The 24,587-nt window shown below is 43.3% G+C and overlaps 1 protein-coding gene across 1 annotated transcript; it reads left to right on the forward strand.

Moving 5' to 3' along the window:
• The first annotated feature begins 21,669 nt into the window (after positions 1-21,669).
• On the forward strand, positions 21,670-24,479 carry LOC125511052 (uncharacterized). The gene is made up of 2 exons (XM_048676333.2): positions 21,670-22,287; positions 24,143-24,479. The coding sequence occupies exon 1, from the start codon at positions 21,918-21,920 to the stop codon at positions 22,284-22,286; it is 369 nt and encodes a 122-aa protein (XP_048532290.2). The 5' UTR covers positions 21,670-21,917; the 3' UTR covers position 22,287; positions 24,143-24,479.
• The last annotated feature ends 108 nt before the right edge of the window (positions 24,480-24,587 follow it).

Consider the following 24,587-nt stretch of genomic DNA (forward strand, 5'->3'; position numbering starts at 1 on the left):
TTTCGGTAGGGAACGTCCCACCTTTGGGGACGAAACGATATCCATTGCCTCCTATTGCTTTCAAAAAAATTCTCGTGTCAACATAGAACAACAAGAGTGTTGTGTCAATTTTTGGGATTTTTTGGGGTTCGTTTGGACATTTTTATGCATTAACTGAGTTTTCATGGAAGGGGGGAATCCTACTCCCGGTGGGAGTAGGACTCCCCTAGGGCGCGCCATAGAGAGGGCCGGCCCCTCCCCTCCTCCACTCCTTTATATATGAGGGAGGGGGCACCCCATAGACACACAAGTTGATCATTGATCTTTTAGCCGTGTGTGGTGCCCCCCTCCACCATAATCCACCTCGGTCATATCGTAGCGGTGCATAGGCGAAGCCCTGTTCCGGTAGCATCATCATCACCGTCATCACGCCATCGTGCTGACGAAACTCTCCCTCGAAGCTCTACTGGATCATAAGTTCGCGGGACGTCATCGAGACGAACGTCTGCAGATCACGGAGGTGTCGTACCATCGGTGCTACATCGGTCGATCGTGAAGACGTATGACTACACCAACCGCGTTGTCATAACGCTTCCGCTTACAGTCTACGAGGGTACGTAGACGATACTCTCCCCTCTCGTTGCTATGCATCACCATGATCTTGCGTGTGCATAGGAATTTTATTGAAATTACTATGTTCCCCAACAGTGGCATCCGAGCCAGGTTTATGCGTAGATGTTATATGCACGAGTAGAACACAAAGGAGTTGTGGGCGTGGGTATATACATATTGCTTGCCGTCACTAGTTGATTCTTGATTTATGATACGTCCATTTTGCATCATGCTTTTATACCGATATTTTATTGCATTATGGGTTGTTATTACACATTATGTCACAATACTTATGCCTATTCTCTCTTATTTTACAAGGTTTACATAAAGAGGGAGAATGCCGACAGCTGGGATTTTGGGCTGGAAAAGGAGCAAATATTAGAGACCTATTCTGCACAGCTCCAAAAGTCCTGAAACTTCACGGAAGGCGTTTTCAGAATATATAAAAAAATACTCAGCGGAAGAAATTCACCAGGGGGGCCACACCCTGCCCATGAGGGTGGGGGGCGCTCCCTACCCCCCTGGGCGCGCCCCCTACCTCGTGGGCCCCCTGGTGGCCCTCCGGTGGCCATCTTCTGCTATATGAAGTCTTCCGATGGGAAAAAAATAAGCCATCTTCTCGGACGAAACTCCGCCGCCACGAGGCGGAACCTTGGCGGAACCAATCTAGGGCTCTGGCGGAGCTGTTCTGCCGGGGAAACTTCCCTCCCGGAGGGGGAAATCATCACCATCGTCATCACCAACGCTCCTCTCATCGGGAGAGGGCAATCTCCATCAACATCTTCATCAGCACCATCTCCTCTCAAAACCCTAGTTCATCTCTTGTATCCAATTCTTGTCTCCAAGTCTGGGATTGGTGCTAGTAGGTTGCTAGTAGTGTTAATTACTCCTTGTAGTTGATGCTAGTTGGTTTAATTGGTGGAAGATCATATGTTCAGATCCTATATGCATATTAATACCCCTCTGATTATGAACATGTTTATGCTTTGTGAGTAGTTACTTTTGTTCCTGAGGACATGGGAGAAGTCTTGCTATTAGTAGTCATGTGAATTTGGTATTCGTTCGATATTTTGATGAGATGTATGTTGCCCTCATCTAGTGGTGTTATGTGAACGTCGACTACATGACACTTCACCATTTTTTGGGCCTAGAGGAAGGCATTGGGGAGTAATAAGTAGATGATGGGTTGCTAGAGTGACAGAAGCTTAAACCCTAGTATATGTGTTGCTTCGTAAGGGGCTGATTTGGATCCATATGTTTCATGCTATGGTTAGGTTTACCTTAATACTTTTGTTGTAGTTGCAGATGCTTGCAATAGAGGTTAATCATAAGTGGGATGCTTGTCCAAGTAAGGGCAGTACCCAAGCACCGGTCCACCCACATACCAAACTATTAAAGTACCGAACGTGAATCAAATGAGCGTGATGAAAACTAGCTTGACGATATTCCCATGTGTCCTCGGGAGCGCTTTTCTCTATATAAGAGTTTGTCCAGGCTTGTCCTTTGCTACAAAAAGGATTGGGCCACCTTGCTGCACTTTATTTACTTTTGTTACTTGTTGCTCGTTACAAATTATCCTATCACAAAACTATCTGTTACCACTTATTTCAGTACTTGCAGAGAATACCTTGCTGGAAAACGCTTATCATTTCCTTCTGCTCCTCATTGGGTTCGACACTCTTACTTATCGAAAGGACTACTCCCTCCTTCCATCTATATAGGGCCTAATGCGTTTTTAAGACTGCCTTTGACTATTGACAAAATTAATAGTACATTAGATGTATAATGTGAAAATTATATCATTGGGAGCTCCTTTCACATACGAATTTGACCGTATGCTTTGTGTAAGTTGCTTGTCATATATTATTGCTCTAATATTTGATCAAAGTTAGCCTCGAAAAACACATTAGGCCTTATATAGATGGAAGGAGGGAGTACGATAGATCCCCTATACTTGTGGGTCATCAAGACTCTTTTCTGGCGCTATTGCCGGGGAGTGAATCGCCTTTGGTAGGTGGAATTTGGTAAGGAAAAATTTATATAGTGTGCTGAAATTTACTGTCACTTGTTACTATGGAAAGTAATCCTCTGAGGGGGTTGTTCGGGGTATCTTCACCCCGACCAGTAGAGCAAAGAGTTGCTCCTCCACCTACTGAAACTACTGAAAATGAAAATGTCTGCTTTGAAATTCCTTCGGGTATGACAGAAAAACTGTTAGCTAATCCCTTTTTAGGAGATGGAACAAAACATCCTGATGAGCATCTAATATATGTGGATGAAGTTTGTGGATTATTTAAGCTTGCAGGTGTACCCGGAGATGTTGTTAAGAAGAAGGTCTTCCCTTTATCTTTGAAGGGAGATGCATCGACATGGTATAGGCTATGTGATGATATGGGGTCTTGGAATTAAAAACGATTGAAATTGGAATTTCATCAGAAGTTTTATCCTATGCATCTTGTTCATCGTGATCGCAATTACATATATAATTTTTGGCCTCGCGAAGGAGAAAGCATCGCTCAATCTTGGGGGAGGCTTAAATCAATGTTATATTCATGCCCCAATCATGAGCTCTCAAGAGAAATGATTATTCAAAAATTTTATGCTCGGCTTTCTGATAGCAATCGCACCATGCTTGATACTTCTTATGCTGGCTCTTTTATGATGAAGACTATTGAATTCAAATGGGATTTATTGGAAAGAATTAAACGAAACTCTGAAGATTGGGACCTCGACAAAGGTAAGGAGTCAGGTATGACACCTAGTTTTGATTGTGTTAAATCTTTTATGGATACCGATATTTTTCATAAATTTAGCACTAAATATGGACTTGACTCTGAGATAGTAGCTTCTTTCTGTGAACCTTTTGCTACCTACGTGGATCTCCCCAAGGAGAAGTGGTTTAAATATCATCCTCCCATAGAAGTAAAAGTAGCTGCACCTATTAAATTTGAAGAAAAGATTGTCACTTATAATGATCCTATTGTTCCTACTACATATGTTGAGAAACCACCTTTTCTTGTTAGGATAAAGGATCATGCTAAAGCTTCAACTGTGGTTCATAAAAGCAATATTAAAACATATATACCTCCTGAGCAAGTTAAAGTTGAACCTAATATTGCTATTGTTAAAGATATCTTGTCTAATAATGTTGATGGGCATGTTATTTATTTCTGTGATGAAACTGCTAGAATTGCTAAACCATGTTCTAAAGATAAACCTACACCTGTGGTAGGCATGCCCGTTATTTCTGTTAAAATAGGAGATCTTTGTAATCATGGCTTATGTGATATGGGTGCTAGTGCTAGCGCAATACCTCATTCCTTATACAGAGAAATTATGCATGATATTGCACCTGCTGAGATAGAAGATATTGATGTCACAATTAAACTTGCCAATAGAGATACTATTTCACCAATGGGAATTGTTAGATATGTTGAAGTCTTGTGTGGGAAAACTAAATATCCTGCTGATTTTCTTGTTCTTGGTTCCCCACAAGATAGCTTTTGTCCCATTATATTTGGTAGACCCTTCCTAAACATTGTTAATGCTACCATAGATTGCAAAAGGGTTGTTGTTACTATCGGTTTAGATGATATGACTCATGAATTTAATTTTTCTAAATTTAGTAGACAACACCGTGAAGAAGAATTACCTAGTAAGGATGAAATTGTTGGTCTTGCTTCTATTGCGGTACCTCCTAGTGATCCTTTAGAACAATATTTGCTAGACCATGAAAATGATATGTTTATGAATGAAAGAAGGGAAATAGATGAAGTATTCTTTAAACAGGAACCTATTCTGAAAAACAATTTGCTTGTTGAAATCCTGGGGGATCCTCCTCCACCCAAGGGCGATCCCGTGTTTGAGCTTAAACCGTTGCCTGATACTCTTAAATATGCATATATTGATGAGAAAAAGATACATCATGTTATTATTAGTGCTAACCTTTCAGAGCATGAGGAAGAGAGATTGTTGAAAACTCTGAAGAAGCACCGTGCTGCTATTGGGTATACTCTTGATGATCTTAAGGGTATTAGTCCCACTCTATGGTCAACATAAAATTAATTTGGAAGAAGATGCTAAACCAGTTCGTGATCATCAATGTCGGCTGAATCCTAAAATGAAAGAAGTGGTAAGAAAGGAAATACTAAAGCTCCTTGAGGCAGGTATAATCTATCCCGTTGCTGATAGTCAGTGAGTAAGTCATGTCCATTGTGTCCCTAAGAAGGGAGGTATTACTGTTGTTCCTAATGATAAAGATGAATTGATCCCTCAAAGAATTATTACAGTTTATAGGATGGTAATTGATTTCCGCAAATTAAATAAGGCTACTAAAAAGGATCATTACCCCTTACCTTTTATCGATCAAATGCTAAAAATATTATCCAAACATACACATTTTTTCTTTCTAGATGGTTATTCTGGTTTCTCTCAAATACCTGTGTCAGCCAAAGACCAATCAAAGACTACTTTTACATGCCCTTTTGGTACTTTTGCTTATAGACGTATGCCTTTTGGTTTATGTAATGCACCTGCTACCTTTCAAAGAAGCATGATGGCTATGTTCTCTAACTTTTGTGAAAAGATTTGTGAGGTTTTCATGGACGACTTCTCCGTCTATGGATCTTCTTTTGATGATTGCTTGAGCAACCTTGATCGAGTTTTGCAAAGATGTGAAGAAACTAATCTTGTCTTGAATTGGGAAAAGTGCCACTTTATGGTTAATGAAGGTATTGTCTTGGGGCACAAAGTTTCTGAAAGAGGTATTGAAGTTGATAAAGCCAAGGTTGATGCTATTGAGAAGATGCCATGTCCCAAGGACATCAAAGGTATAAGAAGTTTCCTTCGTCACGCCGGATTTTATAGGAGGTTCATTAAGGACTTCTCAAAAATTTCTCGGCCTCTGACTAATTTATTACAAAAAGATATACCATTTGTTTTTTATGATGATTGTGTAGAAGCATTTGAAATACTTAAGAAAACATTGATCTCTGCACCTATTGTTCAGCCACCTGATTGGAATTTACCCTTTGAAATTATGTGTGATGCTAGTGATTATGTTGTAGGTGCTGTTCTAGGGCAAAGAGTTGATAAGAAATTAAATGTTATTCAATATGCTAGTAAAACCCTAGACAATGCTCAAAGAAATTATGCTAGTACTGAAAAAGAATTCTTAGCAGTTGTATTTGCTTGTGATAAGTTCAGACCTTATATTGTTGATTCTAAAGTAACTATTCACACTGATCATGCTGCTATTAAATATCTCATGGAAAAGAAAGATGATAAACCTAGACTTATTAGATGGGTTCTCTTGCTACAAGAATTTGACTTACATATTGTTGATAGAAAGGGATCTGAGAACCCCGTTGCAGACAACTTGTCTAGGTTAGAAAATGTGCTTGATGACCCACTTCCTATTGATGATAGCTTTCTTGATGAGCAATTAAATGTCATAAATGCTTCTCATACTACTCCATGGTATGTTGATTATGCTAATTACATTGTTGCTAAGTTTATACCACCTAGTTTCACATACCAGCAAAAGAAAAAGTTCTTCTATGATTTGAGGCATTACTTTTGGGATGACCCACATCTTTATAAAGAAGGAGTAGATGGTGTTATTAGACGTTGTGTACCTGAGCATGAACAGGAACAAATCCTACGCAAGTGTCACTCCAAAGCTTATGGAGGACACAATGCTGGAGATAGAACTGCACATAAGGTATTGCAATCTGGTTTTTATTGGCCTACTCTCTTCAAGGATGCCCGTAAGTTTGTCTTATCTTGTGATGAATGTCAAAGAATTGGTAATATTAGTAGACGTCAAGAAATGCCTATGAACTATTCACTCGTAATTGAACCATTTGATGTTTGGGGCTTTGACTATATGGGACCATTTCCTTCCTCTAATGGATATACACATATTTTAGTTGTTGTTGATTACGTTACTAAGTGGGTAGAAGCTATTCCAACTAGTAGTGATGATCATAACACTTCTATTAAAATGCTAAAAGAGGTTATTTTTCCAAGATTTGGAGTCCCTAGATATTTAATGACTGATGGTGGTTCACATTTCATTCATGGTGCATTCCGTAAAATGCTTGCTAAATATGATGTTAATCATAGAATTGCATCTCCTTATCATCCTCAGTCTAGTGGTTAAGTAGAATTGAGTAATAGAGAGCTCAAATTAATTTTGCAAAAGACTGTTAATAGATCTAGAAAAAATTGTTCCAAGAAACTTGATGATGCATTATGGGCCTATAGAACTGCATATAAAAATCCTATGGGTATGTCTCCTTATAAAATGGTCTATGGAAAAGCATGTCACTTACCTCTCGAACTAGAACACAAGGCATATTGGGCCATTAAAGAACTCAATTATGATTTCAAACTTGCCGGTGAGAAGAGGTTATTTGATATTAGCTCACTTGATGAATGGAGAACCCAAGCCTATGAAAATGCCAAGTTGTTTAAAGAAAAAGTTAAAAGATGGCATGACAAAATGATACAGAAGCGTGAGTTTAATGTAGGTGATTATGTATTGCTATACAACTCTCATTTAAGATTTTTTGCAGGAAAACTTCTCTCTAAATGGGAAGGTCCTTACGTTATCGAGGAGGTCTATTGTTCCGGTGCCATAAAAATCAACAACTTCGAAGGCACAAATCCGAAGGTGGTGAACGATCAAAGAATCAAGCATTATATCTCAGGTAATCCCATAAATGTTGAAACCAATGTTATTGAAACCGTAACCCTGGAGGAATACATAAGGGACACTTTCCGGAACGTTTCAGACTCCAAAAAGGAATAGGTATGTGGTACGGTAAGTAAACCGACTCCAAAACAGTTTTTAAGGCAATATTTCTCCGTTTTGGAATATTTAGAAAAATAGAAAAATAAGAAGCAGTCCAGGAAGGACATGAGGGCTCCACGAGGGTGGAGGGCGCGCCCTACCCTACTGGGCGCGCCCCCCTACCTCGTGGGTACCTCGTGCGCTCTCCGGACTCCGTTTTCGTACATGACACGTATTTTGGTCGGTAAAAATTCATTATATAATCTCCCGGAGGTTTTGAGTCCCGTATCACGCAAAAATCTCTTGTTTTTGCTTCGAGCTGTTTTCTGTGAAGGTTGTCAAGGCCAAGCACTATGTCGTCTCCCTCCTCCTCCAACCATGAGGGCAACGATGCTTGGCTAATGAAGATAGAGCTGAAGAGAGAAGAACCCATGGAGATCAACAAGGATGAAGGGATCAAGAAGGCCATGGAGGACCAAGTTCCGGCAACAGAAGACATCCTTCAACTTGATCACAATCTTCTTACCCCAACTGAGATCGAAGCTTTCAAGATGATTGAGTTAGCTCGTATACAAAATAAGTATCTCACACGTGAAAATATTTTGTTGAAGGAGCATATCATTGCACTCAAAGGCATTATCCGCAAGTTAGAAGACCTCCTACGCTCGATTTGTGACTATCCATCATCAACAACTCCACCTTCTTCACCAACAAAGAAGAACTGAGCATCGGGTATGGGCACTCCCCTTGGCAACTGCCAAGCTTGAGGGAGTGCCCCGGTATCGTATTAGCATAACTTTTATCTTTACCATTTTTCTTAGTTCGATCCTTTTGGTAATATCTTGATCTAGTAGAATAAAAGTTCTTAGTATGATCAAGTCGTGAGTTTTGCTTTATAATTCCTCTATGTAATCGAGTTCGTGAGCTATATAATAAAGATTAGTGTTGAGTCAAGGGCTTGATTCTTTTGCCATGATCTTAAGTGAATAAAAGAAAAAGAGAAAGAAATAAAAAGAAACAAAGAGATCATATGGATCTCATGGAGAGTAATGAGCTCACATAGAAAAAGTATGATGAATAAAAGTTGTTGAGAGTTGACAAGCATAGTTTTGGTCATCGTTGCAATTAATAGGAAGTAATAAAGAAAGAGAGGTCTTCACATATAGATATACTATCTTGGACATCTTTTATGATTGTGAGCACTCATTAAAATATGACATGCTAAAAGAGTTGACGTTGGACAAGGAAGACAACATAATGGGTTATGTTTTCTTACATCTGAGTAAATTATATTGTCATGGATCATCCAACATGGTTGAGCTTTCCTTTCCCCCTCGTGCTAGCCAAATTCATCGCACCAAGTAGAGATACTACTTGTGCTTCCAAATACCCTTAAACCAGTTTTGCCATCAGAGTCCACCATACCTACCTATGGAGTAAGATCCTCCAAGTAAGTTGTCATCGGTGCAAGCAATAAAAATTGCTCTCTAAATATGTATGACTTATTAGTGTGGGAGAAAATAAGCTTTATACGATCATGTGATATGGAATAAATAAAAGCGACAGACTGCATAATAAAGGTCCATATTACAAGTGGCAATATAAAGTGATGCTCTTTCGCATTAAGATTTTGTGCATCCAACTATAAAAGTGCATGACAACCTCTGCTTCCCTCTGCGAAGGGCCTATCTTTTACTTTTATCTCCTACCCTGCATAAGAGTCATGGTGATCTTCACCTTTCCTTTTTACATTTTATCCTTTGGTAAGCACAGTATGTTGGAAAGATCCTGGTATATATGGCTAATTGGATGTGAGTTTTCATGAACTATTATTGTTGACATTACCCTTGAGGTAAAACGTTGGGAGGCAAAACTATAAGCCCCTATCTTTCTCTCTGCCCGATTAAAACTCCATACCCATAAGTATTGCGTGAGTGTCAACAATTGTGAAAGACTATATGATAGTTGAGTATGTGGACTTGCTGAAAAGCTCTTATATATTGACTCTTTCCTATGTTATGATAAATTGCAATTGCTCCAATGACTTGAAGAATTATATAAGTTGTTGTTCTAAGAATGATCATGATGCCCTCATGTCCGTATTTTATTTTTTATCGACACCTCTATCTCTAAACATGTGGACATATTTTTCGATTTCGGCTTTCGCTTGAGGGCAAGAGAGGTCTAAGCTTGGGGGAGTTGATACGTCCATTTTGCATCATGCTTTTATACCGATATTTATTGCATTATGGTCTGTTATTACACAATATGTCACAATACTTATGCCTATTCTCTCTTATTTTACAAGGTTTACATAAAGAGGGAGAATGCCAGCAGCTGGGATTCTGGGCTGGAAAAGGAGCAAATATTAGAGACCTATTCTGCACAGCTCCAAAAGTCCTGAAACTTCACGGAAGACGTTTTCAGAATATATAAAAAATACTCAGCGGAAGAAATTCACCAAGGGGCATACCTTGCCCACGAGGGTGGGGGCACGCCCTACCCCCCTGGGCGCGCCCCCTACCTCGTGGGCCCCCTGGTGGCCCTCCGGTGGCCATCTTCTGCTATATGAAGTCTTTCGATGGGAAAAAATAATAAGCCATCTTTTTGGACGAAACTCCGCCGCCACGAGGCGGAACCAATCTAGGGCTTTGGCGGAGTTGTTCTGCCGGGGAAACTTCCCTCCCGAAGGGGGAAATCATTGCCATCGTCATCACCAACGCTCCTCTCATCGGGAGAGGGCAATCTCCATCAACATCTTCATCAGCACCATCTCCTCTCAAAACCCTAGTTCATCTCTTGTATCCAATTCTTGTCTCCAAGTCCGGGATTGGTGCTAGTAGGTTGCTAGTAGTGTTAATTACTCCTTGTAGTTGATGCTAGTTGGTTTAATTGGTGGAAGATCATATGTTCAGATCCTATATGCATATTAATACCCCTCTGATTATGAACATGTTTATGCTTTGTGAGTAGTTACTTTTGTTCCTGAGGACATGGGAGAAGTCTTGCTATTAGTAGTCATGTGAATTTGGTATTCGTTCGATATTTTGATGAGATGTATGTTGTCTCTCCTCTAGTGGTGTTATGTGAACGTCGACTACATGACACTTCACCATTGTTTGGGCCTAGAGGAAGGCATTGGGGAGTAATAAGTAGATGATGGGTTGCTAGAGTGACAGAAGCTTAAACCCTAGTTTATGCATTGCTTCGTAAGGGGCTGATTTGGATCCATATGCTTCATGCTATGGTTAGGTTTACCTTAATACTTTTGTTGTAGTTGCGGATGCTTGCAATAGAGGTTAATCATAAGTGGGATGCTTTTCCAAGTAAGGGCAGTACCCAAGCACCGGTCCACCCACATACCAAACTATCAAAGTACCGAACGCGAATCAATTGAGCATGATGAAAACTAGCTTGACGATATTCCCATGTGTCCTCGGGAGCGCTTTTCTCTATATAAGAGTTTATCCAGGCTTGTCCTTTGCTACAAAAAGGATTGGGCCACCTTGCTGCACTTTGTTACTTGTTGCTCATTACAAATTATCCTATCACAAAACTATCTGTTACCACTTATTTCAGTACTTGCAGAGAATACTTGTTGGAAACCGCTTATCATTTCCTTCTGCTCCTTGTTGGGTTCGACACTCTTACTTATCGAAAGGACTACGATAGATTCCCTATACTTGTGGGTCGTCAATTTAGCGGCATTGTTGGATGAAGCAGCCCAGACCGACATTACGCGTACGCTTACGCGAGACTGGTTCTACCGACGTGCTTCGCACACAGGTGGCTAGTGGGTGTCTGTTTCTCCAGCTTTAGTTGAATCAGATTCAATGAACAGGGTTCTTTCTGAAGATCAAAAAGCAATCACTATACCACGTTGTGGTTTTTGATGCGTAGGTAAGAACGGTTCTTGTTCAGCCCGTAGCAACCACGTAAAACTTGCAACAACAAAGTAGAGGATGCTAACTTGTTTTTGCAGGGCATGTTGTGATGTTATATGGTCAAGACATGATGCTAAATTTTATTGTATGAGATGATCATGTTTTGTCACATAGTTATCGGCAACTGGCAGGAGCCATATGGTTATCGCTTTATTGTATGAAATGCAATCGCCATGTAATTGCTTTACTTTATCACTAAGCGGTAGCGATAGTCGTAGAAGCAATAGTTGGCGAGACGACAATGATGCTTCGATGGAGATCAAGGTGTCAAGCCGGTGACGATGGTGATCATGACAGTGCTTTGGAGATGGACATCAAAGGCACAAGATGATGATGGCCATATCATATCACTTATATTGATTGCATGTGATGTTTATCCTTTATGCATCTTATTTTGCTTAGTTCGGCGGTAGCATTATAAGATGATCTCTCACTAAATTTCAAGGTATAAGTGTTCTCCCTGAGTATGCACCGTTGCTACAGTTCGTCGTGCCGAGACACCACGTGATGATCGGGTGTGATAAGCTCTACGTTCACTTACAACGGGTGCAAGCCATTTTTGCACATGCCGAATACTCGGGTTAAACTTGACGATCCTAGCATATGCAGATATTGCCTCGGAACACTAGAGACCGAAAGGTCGAGCGTGAATCATATAGTAGATATGATCAACATAGTGATGTTCATCATTGAAAACTACTCCATCTCACGTGATGATCGGACATGGTTTAGTTGATATGGATCACGTGATCACTTAGATGATTATAGAGATGTCTATCTAAGTGGGAGTTCTTAAGTAATTTGATTAATTGAACTTTAATTTATCATGAACTTAGTACCTGAATGCATTTATGTGCATAATTCAAATTTGAACTACATGCACATGCTCTAGTGCATATAAATTGGTTGAAAAATCAAATCTGTGTCCTTGGGTGCATGCTTAGGTCCCATGCAAGAAATGGGAATGAATTTCAAACACCAGGGCACCGTTGATTACCGGCAAAACATTGAGATGCCTCATTTTTAAATTCTAGTAAATCCAAAACTCGTATGAAATTCATGAAACTTGGCATGCTTATCATAGAGCTGCATCAACATGTCGTGTTAAAAATATGTCCCATTTGGGGTAGGTTCGGGTATATGCTTCTCACAATCCAGAGCTTCTCACAACAAGCATGATGGTTTCGGTAGGGAACGTCCCACCTTTGGGGATGAAACAATATCCATTGCCTCTTATTGCTTTCAAAAAAATTGCCGTGTCAACATAGAACAACAAGAGTGTTGTGTCAATTTTTGGGATTTTTCGGGGTTCGTTTGGACATTTTTATGCATTAACTGAGTTTTCAATGCATTTATGTGCATAATTCAAATTTGAACTACATGCACATGCTCCAGTGCATATAAATTGGTTGAAAAATCAAATATGTGTCCTTGGGTGCATGCTTAGGTCCAATGCAAGAAATGGGAATGAATTTCAAACACTAGTGCACCGTTGATTGCCGGCAAAACATTGAGATGCCTCATTTTTAAATTCTAGTAAATCCAAAACTCGTCTGAAATTCATGAAACTTGGCATGCTATCATGGAGCGGCATCAACATGTCATGGTGAAAATTTTGTCCCATTTGGGGCAGGTTCGGGTATAAGCTTCTCACAAACCAGAGCTTCTCACAACAAGCATGATGGTTTCGATAGGGAACGTACCACCTTTGGTGACGGGACAATATCCGTTGCCTCTTATTGCTTTCAAAAAATTTCTAGGGTCAACATAGAACAACAGGAGTGTTGTGTTCAATCTTGGAATTTTCGGGGTTCGTTCGACCCTTTGTATACATTAACTGGGTTTTCTAGGCATTTTATGTGCATAATTCAAATTTGAACTACAAGCACATGCTCCAATGCACCAAAGTTGGTTGAAAAGTCACATGTGTGTCCTTGGGTGAATTTCTAGGTGCCAGGCAAGAGATGGGAATGAAATTCAAACACCATGGCACTGTTGATTGCTGGCAAAACATTGAGATGTCTGGTTTTGACATTCTAGTAAATCCAAAACTCGTATGAAATTCATGAAACTTGGCATGCTATCATGGAGCGGGATCAACATGCCGTGGCGAAAATTTTGTCCCATTTGGAGCAGGTTCGGGTATAAGCTTCTCACAAACCGGAGCTTCTCACAACAAGCATGATGGTTTCGGTAGGGAACGTACCACCTTTGGGGACGGGACGATATCCGTTGCCTCTTATTGCTTTCAAAAAAATTCTAGTGTCAACATAGAACAACAGGAGTGTTGTGTTCAATCTTGGAATTTTTTGGGGTCCGTTTGGCCTTTTCTATGCATTAACTGGGTTTTCTATGCATTTTATATGCATAATTCAAATTTGAACTACAAGCACATGCTCCAATGCACTAAGGTTGGTTGAAAAATCACGTGTGTGTCCTTGGGTGAATTTCTAGGTCCCATGCAAGAGATGGGAATGAAGTTCAAACACCAGGGCACTGTTGATTGCCGGCAAAATGTTGAGATGCCTGGTTCTTAAATTCTAGTAAATCCAAAACTCATATGAAATTCATGAAACTTGGCATGCTATCATGGAGCGGCATCAACATGTCGTGTTAAAAAATTTGTCCCATTTGGGGCAGATTCGGGTATATGCTTCTCACAAACCAGAGCTTCTCATAACAAGCGTGATGGTTTCGGTAGGGAACGTCCCACCTTTGGGTATGAAATGATATCCATTGCCTCTTATTGCTTTCAAAATATTTCTTGTGTCAACATAGAATAACAGGAGTTTTGTGTCAATTTTTGGGATTTTTCTGGGTTCGTTTGGACATTTTTATGCATTAACTGAGTTTTCAATGCATTTATGTGCATAATTCAAATTTGAACTACATGCACATGCTCCAGTGCATATAAATTGGTTGAAAAATCAAATATGTGTCCTTGGGTGCATGCTTAGGTCCCATGCAAGAAATGGGAATGAATTTCAAACACCAGGGCACCGTTGATTGCCGACAAAACATTGAGATGCACTCATTTTTAAATTCTAGTAAATCCAAAACTCGTATGAAATTCATGAAACTTGGCATGCTTATCATAGAGCTGCATCAACATGTCGTGTTAAAAAATTTGTCCCATTTGGGGCAGGTTCGGGTATATGCTTCTCGCAAACCAGAGCTTCTCACAACAAGCATGATGGTTTCGGTAGGGAACGTCCCACCTGGGTACGAAATAATATCCATTGCCTCTTATTGCTTTCAAAAAATTTCTCGTGTCAACATAGAACAACAGGAGTGTTGTGTCAATTTTTGTGATTTTTTGGGGTTCTTTTGGACATTTTTATGCATTAACTGAGTTTTCAATGCATTTATGTGCATAATTCAAATTTGAACTACATGCACATGGTCCAGTGCATATAAATTGGTTGACAAATCAAATATGTGTCCTTGGGTGCATGCTTAGGTCCCATGCAAGAAACGAGAATGAATTTCAAACACCAGGGCACCGTTGATTGCCGACAAAACATTGAGATGCCCGGTTTTTAAATTCTAGTAAATCCAAAACTCGTCTGAAATTCATGAAACTTGGCATGCTATCATGGAATGGCACCCGACATGATGTGGTATTTTTCGTGTCCATTTTGAGAGAAGGCGCACTCGAATAATGACAGCCAACAAAGGCATTTTGAAAAAATATCTGCCACTTTAATATCTCAAACGTTTGTATAATTCAAACTGTGTGTGTTCTGTTAACCATTCACGTGACGCCATGTGTCTTGGTTTTAATGGTTGTAGGAGATGCCGTGCGGACAGCTGCTTGACCTTGACTGAACAGGAGGCGTGCGAGCGCAGTCCAGTGCGCAGACTGACCGAGAGGCATGCAAGCTGTCCTCCAATGCGCAGGCTCACCGGGAAGCGTGCGAGCTGTACGTTGCGCAGGCTCACTGGGAAGCGAGCCCTTTGAATTCCATGGTCACCCGCCTTCCTCTCCAATAATGACGCCCGAGCCGCTGTTTAATATGGGCGGCCTTACTGTTCGCCTCACATTCCCCTCCCCCTGCAGACCTCCACCGCCATGGCACAGAATGATCATCTGCCACTAGTCTTCAAGTTTGGTGAAGTCGACTCCGAGCCGGGGGAGATAGAAAATAAGGAGGAATGGGGCCTCATGGACATGGCCCAGAACGAGCTGGCCGCGGCGGTTGCTGCCCCCGCTCCTGTCCAGCTCCCATCCCAGCGCCCGTGTCAGCGACCATCCCCGTAGCATTGACGGGCTGGTCGCCGAGCACTATCACAGAGCTGGAAGCCGCGGGTGTCAGCGAGGTCTTCGCGGACCCGCGTGAGCTCGTGTACATGCCAGCGCCAGCGCCCGTGCCCGTGCGCGCCCCTCCACCCACCGTGGCGCCGGCCCCCATGCGTTTAGCTGCACCCGCTGCCCCTGTGTGCGCCCCTCCACCCACCGCGGTGCCAGTCCCCATGCGTTTGGCTGCACCCGCCGCGCCCGTGCCCGTGCCCCCCCCCCTCAGCGGCATGGGACGCTGCCGTCGACCGCTACCTCTCAGCGGTGCCAGTTGCCGTCCTTCCGCGCCCTGCCCATTGATCGCGCGACGACATGATGTTTGATTTACAAGTGAAGAATATTTTGTGCTGCCTTGAAGACTTCAACAACGGCATCCCTGAGGACAACAACGACAACGACGGCGCGACACGCCGCCTCCGCCGCTGTCGGAAATAGTTTTTTTGGGGTCTAATACTGTATCTCGAATTCTCGATCATATGAATATAAATTCGCAGTGTGACTGAATGAAAGATATGGTTTGAACGAACTTGTGTTTTTCTCTCTTAATGTACAGACTTATCAAATGATTTATTTTTTTAAAAACGTCAACGGTTTTTAAATATAAAACACTCATCGCAAACATTTTAGTTAGAACACTCGTATGCAAACCGACAGCTTCCCCAGGAAGCCAAGGCAAAATGTGTCGAGCAGGATTTCTGCATCCCTTCAACGCAAACGGTTGTTTTGCATGACCCGTGTGCAACCATGTATAAAAAATTGGGTAAGATTTGCATATCTGTCATTTTGGGTATGTTGCTATTTCTCAAACTGGAAAGATTGGCATTTGCTTATCTAGTAACATTGCCATTTGTCAACCTTGTAACACTGCGATTTGTCAAAATATGCAGCTACAAATCACTAGCACTATCTAATTTTTGTAACTAAAATCACTAGCACTGTTCATATGGACACCACTAGCAGGTGTGAGTTCATGGAGGCATATGCAAATGTACCATTGATTACATACAACAAGTCATCAACCCACAATGACAACGAGGATACACGTTGAATTATAGATCATTTCCAACAAAACATTCTAGTAAAGTTTTTCTCACACAACAAATAACAAAGCGGTGAAATGAACTTCACCTCAACCACTCGTCGGTGTTGGAAATGCTTGCTTTGAACCAGAAGTGATTCTCTGGGAAGGGCCAGCTACTGTCAATCTCGAGACCAATACAGGACTGATCATCCAGGCTGAAGCGCCCTATTTCAATACCGTTATTGGGACGGTAGGGAAGCATAGTAATGTCCGAGGTATAGATATAGTTGCTTCTCATAAATGGTAGTAACATTGTGTCAATAGCAGCTGGATCGCCTTCCACCATCATTGAATAGTTTTGTCCAAGGAAGAGCGAGTTTTCTCCAAGACTTTCAACATTGAACCAGGGAGAAGGTGTTGGTGCTAGTACACTAGTATCCATCCCGAATACCCTGCAATGGATGTTGGAATAGGTCCGGAGAGTGCGACCATACGAGACAACACCTGCTTCCTTAGTAACATCAGCAGTGCCCCGTATACAGACAAGAAGAGGTGATCCATCGGAATAAGTTGCCAGGCGCCACTGAGTATATGGGTCCTGCTTGTCCTCACACTCGTGAATAAAATATTCAAGTATAGGTGGTGGAATGTTCACAGGACCTTGGAAACACAAGAAGGTTAATTGGTAAAGGGAAACTAGCTAACCCGCATGCATGTGGATGAAACAATTATAATTACGGTGGAAGACAAACGTACCGAAATCATGAGGATTCCATGCAAAAACAGTGCCACGAGTGGTGGCAGCAAACACAAGACCCTCGTATTGAATTGCATCACAGTACTCATCCGTGTATAGCAACTGATTTTTGAGCAATATCCATCGAGTCGAACCATGAAGGATGGCAACAAGCTTGTCGAAGATAGCGACAACATAAGCATCCCTATAACCCCAAGAGCGGTTGGGAACTCAACAAATTGCTATCTTCCATAGACGACGGTCAGCATGATCGTATTTGAACTCGTGTAGAATACCAGTGTACTCAACCTCTAGGCAGTCGTCTGAGATTTTTTGAAGTGGAACCTGGTGACGAGTGTACACATTCACAAGTTCCCACTCGCAGTTGTACCCAATATAAACAACCCAATCTCCATTTGCGCCTGCCCAAGCCTTGTCATCAAGCGATGGCATCTTAACATCATATGTATCATTATCAAGCGGCATCAACTTACACAAGGCGAGGCTTCCCTCGTCCCCGCGCCAGTCAGCAGGGTCACGACGAAGAAGATAGGGGAGATCAAACCACTCCTGAACCCTTGGGTTCCTTGTGATGATGTTATTAGTTGAGTCGAGAATGGTCTTGAACGAACCTGCCATGCTAGCCAAGGTGATGACATTGCACCGATCAATGAGTTCCTCCACCACGTCATCATTCAAATTGGGGCAAGAATAACAGGGTCATTTTCGGCTTGTTCCCTCCATGGAGAAGACGATCAAACAATGGCAGAAGGAAGGGTGAAGGCAAATGGAGGAGGGAGGAAGAGCTAGCATGCGACAACAGTTCCAACTCGAGAGGGAAATGCGAGGAGTCGGTGGACGGTTGCCACGGTACACGAAGAGGCGCCTGGGGAGCGAATGGTTGCCACAAAGGTCACACACTGACGACAACGGCCGAGTGAACCGCATGCAATCCCATCGCACAACACACACGTTTTGTTAAGTTGAACCATTTCTGTTCTCTTGTGTCAACGCAAACAGTTCATCTGAGTGAACCGCGTGTCCTATATCGCACACACCTTGATCTGGCTAACCGTTTCTTTTGTGTTGCCTAATCACAAATAGATCATCCGAGTGAACCATATGTTGTATATCGCACACACTTTCATCTGGTTGCCCATTTCTTTTGTGTTGCCTAATCACAAACAGTTCATCCGAGTGAACCGTATGCTGTGTATCGCACACGCCTTCATCTGGCTGCCCGTTTCTTTTGTTCCTCCTCATCGCAAACAGTTAATTGAACTGAACTGTATGCCCTTCATCGCACACGCAACTAAAATCTAAACCGTGTTTGATGCATCCTCCATCGCAAACATTTTCACCTTTTTGACGGTTTTCATACACCACCATTTGTGATTATTGCATCGCACACAGTTTCTCGAAGGGTCTCTGATCGTAGTGTCGCGTTAGCAGCATCCTGCAGTAGTGACACTTAACGTTCGTTGGCAGTATAGTATTATGTGAGTTGGTGACTGAATGTTGTTCGGAGTCCCGGATGAGATCACGGACATGATGAAGAGCTCCGGAATGGTATGGAGGTAAAGATTGATATATATAGGACGATGCTATTTGGTCACTAGAAAGGTTTTGGAATGTACCGGATAATCATCGGATCGAAGCCCCGGGAGGTTAATGGGCCATATGGGCCAAACAAGGGGAGCACACCAGCCCACAAGGGGCTGGCGTGCCCCTCCTCTGGCCGCAGCCCTTGGGGAGAAAAGGAAGGGGGGAGTCAGCCTCCCCTTGCCTTCCCTCTCCTCCCCTTTCCTTTCCCCCGAGTGCAAATAAGGAAGGGGGCGCCATAGGGCAGGCACCCAAGGGGGCCGGCGGCCACCTTGGGGCGCACCCTGGCTGCCTCCCCTCCCCCCACCTATATATATATGAGAGGGAGGGGGCGCCACACATCCCACGACAATCCACAAGCCGTGTGCGGCGCCCCTATCCCCGGTTTCATCCTCCGTCTAGTTTTCTGCAGTGCACGGCAAAGCCCTGCGGAACAAGTTCACCACCACTGTCACGCTGTCGTGCTGCCGGTACTCATCTACTACTTCGTCTGTCTTGTTGGATAAATAAGGCAAGGACGTCATCGAGCTAAACGTGTGCTGAACGCGGAGGTGCCATACGTTCGGTACTTGATCGGTTGGACCGTGAAGGTGTACGACTACATCAACCGTGTTGATATATGCTTCCTCTCTACAGTCTACGAGGGTATGTAGACATACTCTCCCCTCTCTTAGCTATGCATCTCCATGGATAGATCTTGCGTGTGCGTAGAGTTTTTGTTGTTTTCCATGCAACATTCCCCAACACCCCAATCCCCAACACACTCGAGCACATGATTCCGTAAACTGTATGCGATCGGGGGTCTAAATCATGTGCATTGCCCCTATTGTGTACTTTACATGGGCCACAAGCTATTTAAACTTACTTGGACTGATGTAACCCTAGCCCCCATACACCTATATAAGAGGAGGTAGGGGCCTCCCAAGTTGGCATCCATGGGATCTTAGAGATCCGACCTACACATCTCCCATACGAAACACCATAATACAATCAGACAAGTGAGTAGGGTATTACTCACCTTGATGGCCTGAACCTGGGTAAATTGTTCATCTTGTGTGCATATAATCTTCCCCTCCATGTGTATCATCCCATGACTATAATATGTCAATATGCAAGTCGGCGGGCTGCCAGAATTTACACTAACATTCATCTTCATTGAGCATGGCGGTCTTGAGGGAATTGGCAACAGCGGTGAGCCACTTGGTTTGCCCATTCAATTTCAACCAACAATGCATATAGATGAACTACTTCTTCTCCATCTTCGCGTAAAAGTTGCACACATGCCCTAGGCTAGCAAAAAGGAAGATAGTGAGTGGGCGACAAGTTGCAACAAGCCAAAAATCGATGAAATGATCAACGTATAGAGCAACAAGCAACAAAACTTATGAGCTCTGGCACTCCACCTGGCCACCCAGTTTTCACTTGATTGTAGATGCCACAAAACTTGTTGATGTGCTGAATGGTGTATTATCGATTGGTGAGCAACTTCACATTGGTTGATGGATCGCTTCTTTCTAGTACCGACCGTAGTGCTTTCGCTCGTGAAACCATACATGCACGCCATGCCAAAACACCGAGCCCCTTTGCGATCCATGCCTTGAAATGCGTCGACACTACATGCCAATCATGTGGTACACAACAATTTGTCCTTCTTTGGGGAGAAATTTAGTCCCCTATGATTCTTCTTTGGTTCGGCATCTAGTGCCCACTGCTCATATGAATCTATGTCCGCCTACTAGGTGTATGGCGGCTGGGTACATGTCTGCTGGGAATCCGATTGCGGTTGTTCCTTCTAATGGGAGACATCCACTTGTCCATCTTCATAGCTACCTCCATCGTGGATGATGTTCATTGCTGCCTCGTCGGCCTCCTCTGTCCCGCTAGGATGAGGCATTTCGACAAACAGTGACCGGGCACCGACGAACGAGCGTCCACAACCGGCATCCGTGACCAGCCAAACCCCGGTGACTGCGACTCTGGGAAGGCGAAGTTGGCATTGAGGTCGACGATGAACGAGACTCGATGGACGGCCGCAAGGGAGGACGCGGACTGTTGCGGCGATTGCTGCGCACTGAATTGCTGGGAGGCAAAGTAATAGGGCAACTTGAATTGGGGCAGCCACAGTGGCGGCGCGCTTTGCTAGATGAGGAACTGGATGTAGGTGCACCACCTGTCTTTCTTCTTCTTTGCCTTTTGGCGGTGGGTGTTGCGTTCCGCGGACGCGGCCACCACCGATGGGTCCTTTGACATCGGCGTGGATGCATGGGAAAGGGCGGGGTTTGGCACGAAAACAGTTGTGGATGTCCAAATATGTGGGTTGTGGGTGGGATTTTTGGGTGGGCCCGATGGGCCGGAGTCCGACATGGTGGATGTCCGAACGCCCTTAAACATTCCCTATCTCTGGTGTCTTTTTTTGTGATTTCGGACATCGGGACCGGTCTGAACAAATTTGATGATCGGCGTTAAATGGCAAAGAATGTTCAGATTATCCGGTTCAAACATTTAGAAACGATTTGGCGGACCCTACCCTAAGAAGATGAGATTTTTTTTTCGAATCATAGTGACAAAGGTGGGTATTTCAGTCATACACTCGTACCACTGGCGTGTGGGCTCCATCCGTCGGCTGACTCGGCAGTCCACGTGCGCATCCGAGTAGATAAAGCTTAGCTATAAATCCGGACGGGCTCGCGTCGCGTGCCCGGCCGGCAAACCGCGACCGATCGAACAACCCGAACCGCCTGCCACCGCAGCAGCGGCAAATCCGAGCACGCCGGCGGCGGCGGCGGCAGCACGGCGCGGGGCCGGCTTCACCGCACGCGCGCGGCTCTCGTGCCGTGCGCGCCTCGACCTCCCCCCGCTTTCCCCAGGCGCCGGGAGGCGGATCGTGGTGGGATTCGGGTGCGGGTCAAAAGGCCGGGGATTTGAGGAAAATGGCGGTGCGGGCGGGGTGGGTGGTGGCGGTGGCGCGGGGGTCGGCGGCGGCGTGGCAGCGCGTGGCGTGCAACCCGGAGACGCTCCCGCCCGACCGCGTCCTCGCGCTCATCTTCTGCGGGCCGCTCCACCTCCTCGCGCGCCTCGCCGCCTGCCTCTGCGTCCCCCTCCTCGCCGCCAGCGCCCCCTTCCGCTTCGCCTCCCCTCGCCGCCGCCGCCGGATGCTCCTGCTCCCGGCCACCGAGCTGTTGCTAGCTCCGTACTCCCCCTCCCCCTCCTCCTCCTCCTCATCGTCCGACGAGGATGACGACGACGGCGACTACGGCGGCACTGAGGACGGGGGCGGCATCAGCCCTCACGTCGATTGAGGTACACGGCTGCTCATTCACTGCTTTTGAGCTCATGCCTGATTGCTTATCGCGTACTAGTAAATTAGCTTGGAATAGCTTTGTTGTGCTCCTGTTATGGAAATGGTTTGTGCAGTGCGTGAATTCTGAATAATCTGTACCTCCATAAGCAATGAACATCAAAATTCAGGATGGGCAGTGTGGCTACTACCCGAACCTGATGGATTTTATTTTGGGGAATTCAACCGCATCACAACTGTTCCTTGTAATGTTTTAAACATAGCTCTTCAAGTAAGATCTGGTGTCCTTTTCGAAAGAAAGAAAAAACTCAATCCTATGTATCAGTTCTGGGCATGTGGTCATTTGACAGTATGGCTTATAAGACGCTAAAGTTTGGATGCTACAAAGCGCTAGTATATCTTGAGGAGGTGGATCATATAGCACCATGCCTGGAATTCTGCTGATGTTTGCCTGATATAGAAATCGTTGAGTTGTGGTGTTATTGTGCATTTTCATTGTTTACTCTGCTTTTGATCATATTTCAGATTTGAATGCGGCGTCACTGAGTTGCACACCTGATTTAGTCAGTCTACATGATCAAGTTATCGCCATTAAAACAAACATAGTAGTTTAGTTGCCCATCTAGGAGTTGCATTTGCAAGTTGGTGTCCAACAAACCTTGGATTCTGAACGGACAAGGTGACTCTGGAGTCTACACGCACTCATTTTCCAAGGTCGTGAACTTAGTCATGAGAATATCGATTCTTGAGAGAAGTCTTGCATAAAAAACGTGCTGTGCATTGTTGTTCCAAGACTTGCTCTGTTTTATAAGAGCTATTGTTGCATTAAGGCCTGCTGTAAGCTTGGTCAAAATATGATTTTGAAATTTCAGATCAGTTGCATATCCTGAATTTCTGATGTAAACAGAAAACTAATGCCAGGGGAATCAAAGACTAATTTGACAATGATATTCAAAATGCTGGTTCAGGTTTGGACTCCTAAGCTCCGCCAGAGCAACTTGATGACAACGATTATAAGGACAATAGTTCTCAAACACATCTTCATAATTGACCGTCTCTCCACCTTCCTCGATGAATGATGACGATATGTAGTGACTTGCATGTCCAGTCTGCTAAAACATTTAGATTCACTGCTCTGCTTGATTTTTGTTGCTTGACTTCCCAAAAGTAAGACCTTAGTCTTAGAGAAGAAGCATGTTTCTGGAGTACCATGTGGAAAAATGGAAATGTTCTATTTCGACGGGCACATTTAGGCACTTGAACTATAGTTATCGAATCCAAACGAAGCTTAAGATGAATCTTTAGCCAATTAAGAAATGTGACATAAGTTTTTACGGTTTAACTGCAAGCAGAAGTTGTTTTGATGCTTTTAGAACATAAATGGGTTTATTTTATTGACCAGTTGATATCATGCCACTCTAATGAACTCGGTAGTTTTGTAATTTTTAGTAGATAGACAGTGTCATCAATACCATCATGGCGACATTTAAGGGCTTCGGTGCTTATAGATCATAGATATCTTGTCCATATATGTTACTCTCATGTGTAGAGGATATTTTGGTAGAACAAGAACAACACTTTGTTCATCTTTACACCTGATACACTACCCACTTTTTATTGAAACTAAGCTACTAAAAAGAATTCTAGCTGAAAATATAGAAGGAGATTAGAAGGAAAAGTTACAATTTTGATATCTCAACATTCCTCTTCCGCAGAACTTTGAAAATTTCTTTCACCCTGACAATGGGGCATGTATGATTGATGCTAGTTTGCATTGCATTTCTTAGAATAAGAATTTCTATGGGAAATTTCTAACTTCTACATCCTCCATCCTTCTCTAATTTGTATCCTTTTCAGGTTGCTTAGGAATAGGCTCTGGAAGAGAAAGAACTTTGGTCTTCAGTTTCAAAGATTGTGCACTTGCCTGCGATACCTCACGCAAAACCATCAGGCTTTCTTGTCTCTTAGTTTTCAGGACCTAACAATTTGTGGATCATCATTGTTAATAAGCTTATGGGCTGGGAGCCACGAAACAGACATCCGAGAGATGAAAACTGGTTGACATTGTCGGTGTGTATATTGTTGCATTGTATGTATAAGTGGATCTCATCACCAAGTAGTGGTGATGAAATGGCGCCTGTGTGGTTGTGTACTCGAAAGTCGAAATGCAGTTCCAGATTTCATTTGAAATGCCTACCTTCGTGTGTGCAAATAACAAGGTCTAGCTGTTGCTACTTGATGAGTCACATCACATCATTGGTTCTCTGAAAGCACACTGGTATTTAGGAGTTATAACTTATCC

Source organism: Triticum urartu, chromosome 5A (assembly GCF_056163025.1).
Source record: "Triticum urartu cultivar PI428250 chromosome 5A, HENAU_Tu73, whole genome shotgun sequence".
NCBI lineage: Eukaryota > Viridiplantae > Streptophyta > Magnoliopsida > Poales > Poaceae > Triticum > Triticum urartu.